Source organism: Cavia porcellus, unplaced genomic scaffold (assembly GCF_034190915.1).
Source record: "Cavia porcellus strain 051 isolate PalLab524CR breed Dunkin Hartley unplaced genomic scaffold, mCavPor4.1 scaffold_14, whole genome shotgun sequence".
Lineage (NCBI taxonomy): Eukaryota > Metazoa > Chordata > Mammalia > Rodentia > Caviidae > Cavia > Cavia porcellus.
This window is the reverse complement of record NW_026947497.1, coordinates 8,383,639-8,397,787: the sequence shown is the minus strand read 5'-3', so window position 1 is coordinate 8,397,787 and position 14,149 is coordinate 8,383,639. Positions and strand designations below refer to the sequence as shown.

General features: G+C 42.3%; 1 protein-coding gene across 1 annotated transcript in view; it reads left to right on the top strand.

The window, feature by feature from the left end:
- The window catches only part of Col25a1 (collagen type XXV alpha 1 chain), a 408,157-nt gene that overhangs the window by 357,021 nt on the left and 36,987 nt on the right, over window positions 1-14,149 (top strand). The window contains exons 20-25 of the mRNA XM_063260619.1: window positions 2,926-2,994; window positions 3,860-3,904; window positions 5,454-5,498; window positions 6,823-6,900; window positions 13,451-13,474; window positions 14,089-14,133. Coding sequence (XP_063116689.1) covers window positions 2,926-2,994; window positions 3,860-3,904; window positions 5,454-5,498; window positions 6,823-6,900; window positions 13,451-13,474; window positions 14,089-14,133 — 306 coding nt within the window. The remainder of the gene's footprint in view (window positions 1-2,925; window positions 2,995-3,859; window positions 3,905-5,453; window positions 5,499-6,822; window positions 6,901-13,450; window positions 13,475-14,088; window positions 14,134-14,149) is intronic.

Here is a 14,149-nt window from a genome sequence, read left to right as displayed (position 1 = left end):
ACCCAGGCAGGAGAGAGAGGAGTTCGTTCTTACGCATCTTCTCTTCCATCGACTAAACTGTTCAACAGTTTCAAACAGAAAGATGCAGGTGCAGACTCTTCTAACCAAAATTCATCTCTGTTATGAATGATGCTGCACAATGGTGCAGACTGAGTACCCCTTCAGCCTCCAATGAAAGAAAGTGGGTACCTGTTTGGTATTCCCACAGGCAGGATGCTGATAGGAAATTCATTTTATTAGCAATATTTTGAAGCTCATTGTCAGCTGAGTTACCTAATCATGTTCAGTATCATACGGGAAAAGTCATGATTACTTTAAAATCTCTTTGAACCCAAAAACATTATGGCTTTTCAGTTGCGTAGATGGTCTGGGTTAGTACTACATCTTCAGGCTTCAAAGAGTAAAGTAAGACTCTGCTGCCTACTGACAATGCAGGGAAGAGAAATCACAATGCAGAACACGGAAAATCTGTTGTTTGTACTGCTGTCATGAGTGCCTACCTCGGTGCCTGTTGGGGACCCATAACTGTCCAAGAGTGTGTTCATCAGAATTTTAGAATACTTTGAGCAATACTGTTTATTCCACACAAAAAATGTTTTGCCTGGTACTTTTCTGCACTTGAGAAAGGAAAGTAAAGGCGACAAAAGCAGCCTACCTTCCCGCGTGGGCGACAGTGGTGGAGACAAAAATGAACGAATAATTGATAGCATACCAGTCCGTGATAGGGGAAAGAACTGGGCCACTGCGATAAAAAGCAATTCTATGTAGAGATCTGCAGACTCCATTCCTGTGATAAACTGCAGATAATGGGATTTTTTAAGGTTTTCATTTTTCACTAAGTTTACATTGATTGGTTCAAGAATTATTCTGCAATTCTGAAAGCAAAATTTAAAAAAATAAAGAGTCATCCATACCAAGAGGAGTCCTTCAGTCTTGCTAGGGGCCAAGAAGAGAAAAGAGGAAGAGGCAGAGCAGTCGGACCATGAGCATCTTTTCAGCTTCTGCACCCAGCCCTCCAGGCCTCTCCATCTTCACCTCTTCCTCCCCATCTCCACCTGCTGCAGAGGACCCCCCTGTGTCTTTCCTAACCCTGTCCTCCGCCCACCTGCCCACTCACGGAACCATGGAGAAGGACCTTGGAACTCAAGCCCCATGTTGGCCCCCTACCGGGGGATCCAACGCTCTTCTTTATCCTTTGCAAGTTGAGCCCGGTGAGGACAGCCCTCTTCTCCATAACTGTGCCATCGCAATGAGATTCCACATCCATTGGATTCCTGAAATTCCTCCCATCCTATAGGAAGCCAAATGTTCTCCATTCTGTGTTTAAGGAGTGAAAAATGGAACTGTCTTCTTGGGAAGCTATTTGACAAGATCTTAAAATGTCCACATCAGTAGATCTGTCAGTTCTCCAGCTAGGAATTTCTCCTAAGAAAATGATCAGAGATGCATAAAAGACTTCAATAAGAAAATACGTACGCAACTAGTTTTAAAGAACAGCACTCCCACTTGAAAAGCTCTGTGCTTCTGGGGAGCTGCCTGAGCTCTTTGTGCTCCGGCTTTCTCATCTGTAGAGCATGGAAACAATACATTTTTGTCCTGAGAACTGAGATATTCTATACACTTCCTGCCGTCAGAAAGGGTGATAAAGTCCACCCTCCCCTCCCTTCAGGGTCCACCTCAGCCGTCCCACCCCAGGAGCCCGTCTCTGACATCCGCGCCCGTGGGATTCCTCTTGGCCCACTTGGCCCCATGTTACTACTTAGCCCTCAGCGCTCTGATTTGTGTGCTGCAGTCCGTCTAGCTGGGTATCTGGCTCCTTGAGAGCAGTAACATGTTTCAGCTTCACCTCTAGTGAAAGCTGAGCTACCTGCAGGGTGGATACACTGAACACCGTGTACCCAAGTTATGAAACTGGCACTTTCCTCTATTTCACTGAGTAAATAGAAGCTTACAGAACTTAACCAACTTGCCTCAAAATCAGAACTGATAAATTAGTAGAGCCAAGAATAAACTCTAGAGTGTCAGACTACAAAGCCTAGAATTTAACTTTGTCAGACTTCTTGATCTCATACTTTAAAAGTGATGGAGAGGAGAACAGACGTCTATTCTTGTCTCGAGACAGAACGAGAGCCCTCAGCCCTTCCCTTTAGAGGTCCTGCCATTGACTAGCACAGCTGTCAGACAGGTGTCATCAAACCCTTCCTCGTGTATAAAATGGGGATAATACTGAAAACATTGTGCGACTGTAGTAGAGTTCTCCAGACAGAAACCATAGGATGGAGGGATGGATGGACAGACAGACAGACAGATGGAGATGTTTCAGGGGAATTGACTCGTGTGATTATGGAGGCTGAGGAGTCCAGTGATCTGCCATCTCCAGGCTGGGAAGAGACCAGTGGTGTCTCAGTTCAAGTCCAAAGGCTCCAGAAACGGGGGAGTTGATGGTGAACTCTTGGCGCAAGGTCAAAGCCTGAAGTGCAGGGGTCACTGGCACAAGACCTGCAGTCCGAAGGCAAAAGAATCTCAAGTTTTGAGGCCAGAAGCAAGAGAGCACCTGCTGGTCGTCCACCCTTTTGTCCCATCCAGCCTCTGGCCAGAGGAGCGACAGCTCCCCATTGAGGGTGCGTCTTCTCCACTCAGCCCGAAGCCTCACGCCAGTCTCCTCTGGAGACATCTTCACAGACACACCGAGAAATAATCCCTTCCTCCTGCCCCTAATCCAGGCAGGGTGGCGCCAGAAATGAACCATCGCAATGTTCTGATTACTCCCGAGATCCTTCCTGTTAAGGGATGAATACAGGGCGGGGCACGTAGGAAATAAATGGTGACTCTGCTTGCTTTGGTTTTGTTCAACTCATATAATATTTCATCTGCAGGGCCCGGCCTGGGTGGGTTGCCTCTAACCTGTTCTGTACTCCATGCCAGGGTGAACGTGGGGAGGCAGGGCCACCAGGAAGAGGGGAGAGAGGGGAGCCTGGAGCCCCTGGATCAAAGGTCAGTATTCTCATGTGGAAGAGATGCGTCCTTTGGTTTGGAAGCAGATGCCACTTGCCTTACATTAGAAGACAAAGCTAATCCCTCAACAGCCCAAGTCACCAGCAGCTTGCTGACATGCACACCCATCAGTCCATTTCCAAAAGGAATTTTACAATCCCAGCACTCGGGAGGCAGAGGCAGGAGGATCACTGCAAGTTCAAGGCCAGCCTGAGACAGGCAGACCGTGTCTCATAAAAGGGAAGGGGTTTGTAAATCAGCTTCCCCCACGCCTTCTGCTCTGTTTGGTGAACACATTTAATAACATATCCAAGATAAAGGGGGAAGCACTATCGTATTAACCCCTTACCACTAGCTGTGTATTAAACCCCACTAAGAAAAATGTGGTGAATGCTCTGTGGGTTTCTATGGTAACTTGATGGCATATTACACCTTGAAAATATTAGAGCTGAAGATTTATTTGTTCAGTTTTTATTCCTCTAACCTTCCTGCAAACTAATCTGGTGACACTTTATTTTAATAACTCCTCCTTGAAACCTGGGAAACAGTTTTCTCTGTGATGAAAATGCAATTTATGCAGACAAGGACTGTTGAGACTAATAAGATTCATTCACAGAACTCTTCCGACCAAGATGGGAGTGCAGTTGTCAGCATAGTCAGGGCGCATGGGGTGGTGGGGAGACGGGCCGTGAGCTAACAGTACAGGGACGAGATATGCACTCACCCAGCATCACAGCAGCCATGTCTTGGGGTTGTTAAAATAAAGTGTTTCCATGTTTCCTCCTTGTTCTGAGTCACTGCTGATTCCTTTCTCTTACCTCCTCTGACATTTTCTCTTTGTCATCTTCCTGCTCTGCTATAATAGGGAAAACAAGGTGAACCAGGAGCCAGAGGCCCAAAGGGGTCAAAGGTCAGTAGCTTGGTAACCATTTGGATGCCACAGGGGAACCTGGACATCAGTGCTCTCTGCCTTTCCGAAGAGAATCCTGTCTTAGGTTAACCTCTCCCACACAGGGACCGTAGCCATGTGTTCCCTGTGATAGCATGATAAAACAATTAGTTTGTGTGTTCTTATATTTCACACTGTTCTTTATTTTTAAGAGAATAAAAACAAATAAAATAAAACAGAATAAAACCAATCAAAACAAAACAGTGAAAGGGATACAGAACTTCAGAACAAGATCATAGGACACCAGCAATGGTTGCCATAAGGCCTCTTGGATTATTCTTTAAGAGAGATTGTATTTCTTGTTTCATGAAAATAGCTTCTTTGGGAAAAAACAATTTAACTAATTTAAATTACATATTGTATAATCTTATTTTTTATTTCCTGCCTATCTTTGTGATAAACATTCAAATTACACTTTCTTTTTTAGTTATTCAACTCCCTTTATCACATTAAAATTCCACCAACTGAAACTAGTCCTTTTATCCTCTCTGCAAGAACTTACTGTTAGGATAATTGTGGTTTTTTACAAAATAGCACTAGCTGATAACATAAAAATGGGTACTAAATGAAGGAAACAGATTGAAGATAATTCTCCACAGCAAATTTAATTATAGTCATTGCTATTAGCATAGTATGGCTAGGAAAATTATAATCCTATTTCTTGTTTATTAATGTTGATCTTTACTCATTTTAAAGAAATCCATAGAAAGTCTAAAAAAATGCTTCGAATTCCATTTCTGAAAAGGTCTATGTAAACTGAAGCAATTTTTAAAAACAACAGACTCTATACTAGTCCAAATCTGTTCTCTAAACTATCAGCCAGACTTCTGAGAATTTTGACAGCATTGATTATTCTGGTGTTTGATGGAAGGTTATTCCTAGTGTTGTCACAGGATGGGTGATGACATCATAAATAAAACCAGAGATGTTGCCTTGAAAAAGAGCGTGTTGCCCTGCCCCCCCCCCCCAGTACCGAAGTCCTAAACCTACAGCTCAGCTCCTCCCAGCTCTCGCCATTGCAAGCAGCCTAGCCTGGGCCCCTCCTCCGTCATTCTCCCCAGAATGAACTCTCTCTCTCCTATCGAGGTTATGTAGACTCTTCTTCCCTGAGCACAAACACAGTTGCTTGGTCTTTTTCTTCTTTGTCCTAAATCACTTCAAATACAAGGCGTTGGTTCAGTCTGAAAGGTGAAAGGTTTCGTGTGGGTGCCTTAGAAACTGGAAATCTCTGGCTTTACTTTTGCAAACCCCACCGAGTGAGAGTTACAGGTAGACAGGACTCTTGTTCCAGACACCCTCTTATCCAAAAAGGGAACTGTAACTCCCTGCAGGCTGCATCTTAAAGACGCCTATGCAGGGCTGGTAATAGTTGCCGTTGTTTTTCTGCTTGAGAAGTTCATACTAAAAGTGGTGCTGCATGTTATAAATATGTCCTTAGGCTTGAGAGAGTTGTAGACCATTGGCCATACTACTAATTGAAATATTCTTTCTTTCTTTCCTATTGGGAAAGGGTGATCGTGGAGACAAAGGGGATGCTGGAGCTCTGGGACTGAGGGTGAGTGTACCTGCCACCTAAACTTTCAGCCCTTTCAAATCCAGATTTGAAATAGTGTCCGTGTAACTTTTGAGAGACACCCGTGGTAAGAATGCATTGGAGCAGGGCTGCTGGAATTATTCCATTGCCTTCCCCTTTTCTCTTTTTTGTTCTCCAGGGGTAGTGCATGTGTGCATGTGGTGTCTGTGTTGGTTACTTTTCTCTCATTACTGAGACAAGATATTTGATGCCCAAAGTGAAGGAAGGAAAGCTTTATTTAGCTTAGTTTTTGGAGGTTTCAGTCCACGCTCAGCTGGCTCCAAGGCAGAGTGCCACGGCTAAGGGGCCGCCCTTCGTGGTGGCTGCAAGCCAGAAGAGTTGAAAAGGGCAAAAAGGGAAAGTCATGCCTCCTTCTTTGCCCTTATATTGCATGCCGGCTCCTGCCCCTCACTGGTGCAGCACTCACACCACCAGTCTCAGTGCTAGACAACAAACCAATCATAGACACTAGACTCGGTGCCCTCAAAAGGCCCCCCCATGACTACATGAGGCTTTGGGGGGACATCCAAACACAAACCATAACAGAGGCTAACATAAAATAAGTTTTATCAAGAAGGGTAAAAATCTTCATGTCCACTTTCCCTCTATTAAATGAGAAATAGCAAAACCACAGCCATTTACCCAACAGAATTTTCCACTTTTTCACTTAAGACAATTACAGCATAAAAAGAGATACTGCCCATATGTTTAGAGCTTTTATAAGGCAAGGAATTAGGACATGACTAATGGAAGTTATATAGCATATATAATGAATAGAAGTCTAGAATGTATTTATGTTGTTTATTGAAGTTACAAAGTATATCATACATTGTCTTTTTTCTTATTTGCTTTCATTTTATGGGATTCTGTTCTCCCTGGGAAAATCACCTATTTCCTTTGGAAAATTACTCTATCTTCTTAAGGAATGAGGAAATAATCCACAAGATCTAAACAAGTAGAAAAATGTTTGCATTGCCTTAATAAGCACAAGTAAACCCGATAGAATTTTGTAATACATATCAAGTCTATATTTTATAGTTTCCAGAAAACACTTTCAGAGATTAAACCTTTTGTGCTTTTAAAAATCAGATGTCCTGCATTCAACCTACCATAGACAGGAAGTCAGAAGTGATTTCCCTTCTTGGAAAAATGGGAAAATTGTGAACTCGATAATCTGGAGGCGCAGCTGGGTCTTGGGAAGGGAGTGAAGGACAGAGAGAGCTGGACATCGCTGCTCTTGTTCCTGCCTTGGGCTCTGATGTCCTCGCCTGACCCATAACTTTTCCCTGCTTTGTTTTGATTGTAGGGTCCACCAGGGCAAAAAGGCGATCCAGGAGCCACAGAGATCATAGACTACAATGGCAACCTCCACGAAGCCTTACAGGTACGTGGCTGTCCCCACCCCGAGGCAGGCTGAGAATGACACTGATGGCCTGGAGGCGATGGTCAGTCTGATCTCACAGCAAGCAGGTCACTGCCCAAAGCCCACCCAATCTCTGCTCCAGTAATCTTTATTTGCTAGGGTTTGGGGCTTTTTGTTTTTTGCAGTAATGGGGCTTGAACCCAGGACTTCACACACGCTGGGCAAACGCTGTCTGAACTATTCCCAACAGCCCTTTTCGAATGGAATGGCCAACTGGTGATCCCCCTACCTCTGCCTCCCAAGTATCTAGGACTATAGGCATGTTCCATGGTACCCCGTTTGTGATGTCTTTTCTTCCCATGCCACCTTCCAGTGTTCCTAAGCACCATCAAGTCTAAACCGTGTTAGTCTGACCAAATTCTTCCCTCTTTTCAGAATCCAGAAAGCAACTAAGAACCCTGTACTGTAGCAAAAGAGCTTCTTGGGTTCAAATCCCAGTTTGTTTGTTTACTCAACCTAGGGCAAGTTGTGACATAGGGCAAGTTATCTCATCTCCGTGTGCCTGTTTCCCCCGCTGTGAAATGAAGATGAAGATGATAGCAGCATCGGTTCATAGGCCAAATATTGCTCCTTACAATAGAGCTTGGCGTACACTGTGCCCTACCATTCAATTCTTTCCCTTCCGGGAAGTAACAGGGGGGCTCTGTGGCTTGTCTCCACACTGCTGCTTCCCGTTCATCCCTCCCTGCATTCAGGTCTCTCTCACCATTGCCTTTGCAAACTCCTTCCAAAGGTCAGTGACACCCCTAGGTAGAGCCCAGTGTACACATCGTTTGACTTTTGGGTGACATTTACACCAAGCCACGTTCCTTTTGAAACTCTTCCCTTTTTTGAGCTCGTATGTTCATTTCTTCTATTTTTCTCCTCTAATGGAGCCGTCCTAGTTTGGTATAGCCAACGTCCCTGTCCATCTCCAGACTTTTGGTATCCAGAAGTCTCTGATGTGTTCTTAGCGTGATCGCCCCCTCTGTGTGCTTCCACGCCTGCTGCTCAGCTCTTTCATTCATGGACCAACTCTGAGTGGGCACTGCAGCCGTCTAACGGTGCTTCCATTGCAGATACACCATGCCTGCTGGCGTCCACCAGTGCTCACAGGTGTGCTGGTTACTCCTCCCCTCACTACCAAGTGTTTCCTTAATTAACAGTCACTATTCATAGTGCATTTCTCAGGGTTAGAAGCGTTAGCTATTCAAACTATTCCCAGTGTCCATTTCTTCTCATTGGGTACTGGTTTTTTTTTTTTTTTTTTTTTTTCAAAATATTTCTTGATGCTGCCCTTTCTCCATTCCTAATAAGGTCCTAATAAGGACCGTTTCTGATTTTCTTCATTCCTTGCACGGTATCAACCCCAGGGCCAGTTCCTCTTCCCTTCTTATGCTCCTGCCCTTCCTGGGCATCACTCCAATGCTGGTATCTATAAATTGCATTACTTCAAATGCTGATTTGCTCAGAAACACAAAGGAGGCCCTGTTGCCTACTCTCTCAAGCCAGAAACCCCTCCATCTGGTATTTAAGGGCGTGTAGTTCTTCCCTTGTGCAGAATGTTTTGTTTCTCCACAATAGTTTTCCCTGGCTTAGTCATTCTTACCGTCTATGAATCTTTTGGGGGGCCCTGGATTCACATCATTCTTTTTTCCTTTCTGTTCATCTAAATACTGTCCTAAAATCTACCACCACCACTCGGTGGGTTCCTCCTCGCAATCCCTTCTAACATGTGTAGTCAGGGCCCAGCAGGTAAACATTTAATTGCTCTCAAGTCACATGATGGGTTTTAGGTTTCCTTACTAGATTGCAAGTTTCCTGGTGACTGAAAACATGCTATGCTTACGCTGCCTGGGCGTGTAAATATGCCTTCAACAGTTAAGGGGTGGATGAGTGAATACAGCCATTTTTATTACAACCATTGCTTAGCTGTCATGCCAAGCTGATTGTTTTAAATACTTTCTGAGTTGTGTGCTTGTGTGAAGTATTTTTCCATCCTCATGATTTCATCAATGTGATCTAACTGTGTTGCATCTATAACTCTGTGGGTCGTTGGCTACAATCACCATTTTTCACTACTAATGTATCTATTACTGGTTTGTGCAAACTATGTCTTCCGTTCAGCCCACTTTTCAATCTCCCCATTTTTTCTTCCCTGCAAAGAATGCAAAGAGAAAAGCATGTTTCCCGCCTGGGGAGAGGCTTGAAAGGGCCAGTTCAGCCAGCAGTTTGAATCCGAGTCCGTCAACATGAGGAGTATAGTACAGGCAGTAGACTCCGGGTTAATGTCCCGTTCTAGACTCAGTTTCCTAAATTGTTCACTTTTTCTACAAGGCAGTACTGCATATGGAGGAAGAGACAAAGAACACCAAGTTTAGTGCACCTGCCGGGCTCCCAAAGCTCTTCCTTGCACAGTAAAATAGGGGCCCTGTTTAAAACTTGACTTACTTCAATGGCACTACAATTCCTGCATCCATCTTTAAGGAGTCCGCTTCCTTATCTTCCAAGAATGTTCCCATCTTCCTGGCCACTTTCTGCAAAACTGTGCAAGAGTTTTGAAAGCATTCTTTGAACACGGTCTGGCATTTGGCCTCTCCTTGGTCTGACAAGGAAATTTGTGTTCCAATCTTTCTTCCACTACTGCCGTACCTAGTGGGGTCATTTCAGGGGAGCCACAGCCTCTGGGCTCCATTGATCTCCTCTGAAAACTGAAGATGTCAACAGAATAGATGTTTTTCTAAGAGTCTATGGAATATATTATTATTAGGGTTGTTGTTAGGAGCTGCTGAATGCTTTTCCACTGGTATGCACAAAAGCACTTTGAAGGATACATGCTTTCAATTTCTTTTTCTCCATTTCTAGGTCACATGCTGGTCAATATCCATAATTTTCACCCATTTCCTGCTTACACCAACCCAAGGGTATTTTATCCTTACAGAACCATGCAGACAACCATACGATATGCTTGTAAATAGCTTATATTTTTTTTTCACTTCAAAACTATTTACTGGTTTTCCTCACATAGTACTCTAGTGGATAAGATATCAATTCAGTTAGACAGCCATTAGACTGAGAAGAGAGGGAGGATATTTATTCTTATTTTCCAACTAGTGGTGGATATTTACAGTTTTGTAGATTTTATTTCATTATTAGCTCCTATAAAAAGGTTTGCCAGCAAATCTAAGACAATTAGATAAATAGCATATTACAGTTCTAGCAGTATAGTGTATTTAAAAGTAAAATTTTGTATTATCTGTTGGAAATTGTGATTCTGTAAAATATTTTAGTCTATGAAAAAGTATTATGAATAATATAAATAACTTCTGTGACCTAATGTTCACCATAAGTGATAAAACACTGTCTTATACAGTTGAAGTACCATGTACACTGTATCCTTGTGGTATTTGCTGTTCTGAATTTGGCATTTGTAATTCTCAGGCACTTATTTGTAGCTAGTTGAAAAAATCAAAACCCATATAACAAACTGCTTGTCGAGTCACTTTCAACTGGAATGGAAATCATGAAGTCAAAAAACCTGAGCCTTCTCATCACTTCTCTCTTCAACAGCAGGGAAACATCTCATTGCTTCCCTCTGCTCTAGCCCAGCTTCTGTCACCTCCCCGTACTGCTCCAAGTGCCTTTTGACGGCGTTTTACCTGTCTTCCTAGGAGTGCACTTGTCTGAATATCCTTCCCTATCCCTGTCAATGTTTTACAAATTATTATTTTCCATCCATCCTATTAGACTATTAAACTCCATTGATGTGCAGATATAAAATTGTTGTTTATATAAATATCCCTTTAAGCTACAGTATTTATTGAAGGTGGTTACATTTCAACAATCAGCAGCAAAACTTTGTGTGTTCCATTTCAAGCTATTAAAAATTCTCACCACTGTCTGAATTAACCCTGCTGTTGCATAGAAATCATGAGTGATTGCTAAGCTTGCATTACGACAAAAACTAAAGGGGAATAACTTGGATTTTAAGGGGACTCAGAGATATAACCCAGGTAATGAATCTCCAGGCACCCTGCGAGGCTTCCCCCAGGTATGGAGGCTCTAGCTCAGCTCGCCCTCCTCACATCTGTCACCAGAGAATCTTCTTCATCACTACCAGAAATTCTGGTTTTCAGATCATTACTGGAGTGCGAGGAAGAACCCTGCTGGGTTTGTGTAGCTTTTATTTAGAGAAGCTGCATACAAGAAGCCCAAAGCAACACGGCTTTGGGATTCCCTAGTGTGTGTGCTCACTGGTACAGCCCAACAGCGATCAAAAGGGTGTGTGTGAAGTTCCTCGACTGTGCTGTTCTGTGTTCTTCATGAGCTAAAGAGAACCCTGTGCACTGTCAGCTACCACAGACATGGTCTGCAAAGTCTTTTAAACCCCACGCATTAGTTCACTTACCATTAATAACACTGTTTTTTCTATGAAACACATTATTAGCCTTAAAGTTTTTAAAAAGAGAAATCAAACTTGTGTTCTTTTAGCTGGGAATACAAGCTAAACAAGCTCACATATGGAACACCCACACTGAAAATCTGAGAGTTCAAATTGTAAAGTTGCTTGCCTTTACAGGATTTTGTGATTCAGCTTTCTGGTTAAAAATGCAATGCGTAATTGGCCCAGGCAATGATAAAGGAACTATAATTTTCTAATAATTTTAAATGACTCATCTATACCCTAGAGACAAAGGAACAGCTTTTTCATAACTATGAGGTATGATCAAGAAAAGTGGTTAATTTTTTTTAAGTTTTTAATTCATTACAATTTTTAAAGATTACCCCTCATCCACCTTGGAGGACACCCTCACTTTGAGCACACCCCACTGTTCTCACCACTTTCTGCAGCAGTTCTGGGGTCCTCTTTCACTGACCACCCTTAGTTACGCTGTCCTGGCTGCCTCGATGTCGTGAATGAATGCAAAGCTTTGCTCTTTCCTGATCGTTTTGACTTTGGTGAAGTCGCACGGTCTTAGATCTGGTGATGAGGAGGACCCGCTTGGTGTTCTCACCAGCCTGCCTTTCCACTGGATGCACTGGGCGGTGCTGGACAGTGGTGTTCACCGCATTTTGAATCACACCTGGTAGAGACACAGAAGAGAACGTCCAGAGCTGCTGCAGAAGGTGCTAAGAATGACTGGCTAAGTGTCTTTGAAGCAAAGGAAATTTATGACAATATGTGTTTATACTGTAAAAAATTTTTAATTAAAAAATTAAACAGAAACACTCCAATTCCTTCTCTAGGAAACTGCTTTAAGAATAACTCACAAATTAGCCGGGCATGGTGGCTCACACCTGTAATCTCAGCACTCAGAAGGCTGAGGCAGAGGATTGTTGTGAGTTCAAGACCAGCCTAAGCTAACAAAGTGAACTCAAGGACAGCCTGAACTGCATAGTGAGACCCTGTCTCGAAAAGACAAAAACAAGCAAACAAGAATAACTCACAAATATAAAATTCTGTCTCCTTATTTCATGCATACATACATAGATCAGTATTTAAATTTGCTTTGTACCTTTGTCATGCACTCAGTTATTTTTCTCCTACTGTTTTCTCTAAAGCTATGTATGTTAGCCATTTCTGATTTTGTTACAGAAGACAAACTTTAACCGTTTACACACATACATAACATTGTTTTCTAAGGAATGACAGTACCCTATCACTAAAGACAGAAGTGTTTGAAGTCACAGAAAATGTTAGAAGTACCTTTTACAACAATAACAAAAACAACAGCAGCAGTTTGAATCAGAATCAGACTCTGTCTGGAGACAGTCATGGAATGCAAGGGACGTGTTAGGCTGATGTCTGCAAGTTTACATGTGATTGCATAACGTCTCCCTATGACCAGATCCTTAATGGGAAATGTTCTCTCCTCTATGGTGTCATAAAGTTATTGACATAAGATCTAAACTAGAAATTATTAATACAGAAACATGATTCATGGGTTGGGAATCATGCTTTACACATTCATACTTTGAGAGAGAGCATTTTGGTTAAAGTAGCATAGCACGTTAAGAAACTGGCTTAATTCAATGTCAGTTCATTTTAGCACACATACAAAAGAGGTGAGCTATAATGTAGCAAGCAAGTCTAAGGAAAGATGAAAGTACATGCAACTGGATATTTTCATTTTCTCTAATCAGAGTGCCATATACAATAGCTTTCATCAATAGCAAATTTCTCAGTTTATAGTTATACCAACAAATCTCCAGTTCATACAACTTTACCACATAATTTTTAATCAGGTAATTTAAAATTTTGCTATTTTTCTCACCCATCGAGATGAGGAAAAAACCAATTCTAGAGGTAACCTAAAAAGTCTGAAGATAACTGTGAATAAAAATCTAGAAATAATTTTAAAATCATGTTTACTGAATAGAAGATAGAGAAAATGTCCTCGGCATCTTTTCAGTTCCTTAGAAGGCATCAGACTTAACAAAACATATTCAAAAGTCAATTTTTTTCAGAAATGTATGATTGTGCGTTGGCAGACAAAATAGATAACTGTTTGTCCATCCATTTTCCCAACAGAGGATTACCACCTTAACTGTCACGGTAACTCCTATTGCATGGTTTCTGTGGCTTGTGACTTTGTATTTAGTGTCGATGCATGCAGGCTGCAATGATACTAATGTACAATTGTTTTTACCTGATATTAAATATTTCCTTGTAATAATAACCCTTTACGGCACTTGCCTTAGTTGAATCACTTTGTTTGATGAAAAGATCAAGAAAAAAGTTACTTTTCATTTTCCTTAGACGTTTTTGGCCTTCACATAGTAATATTACTTTGTTCTTTGGGATTTGGGGAATCAAAGGCTGCAGGGTAGAGGAGTGAGATGAGTGTCTAGAAACACAGGGACTGTTAGGAGGCTGACCCATCCTGAGAGATGTGTGAGGGGCGGGGTCCCAGTGGCAAGCTGGCTCATAGAACCAATACGAAGCATCTTCAGTAATATTTTGGCATAAGGTGTGTTGCTATTTTAGCATATAAGTGTGTAGCTTTCATGATTATATGGCCTGTGAAATGTTTCCCCTTTACATGACAGTAATGGGAGACATCTGTCTATGACAGACATGTGGGAGGTGTGCAGTGTGCTTATCGTGTAAAGCATGAACTTTGATATGCATGCTTTGTTCCTTTTATAATTATTGCTTTTTTAATTTAGGGTCCCCCTGGGCCTCCCGGACCTCAAGGACTACAAGGACCAAAGGTTATTCTTTGTTTAT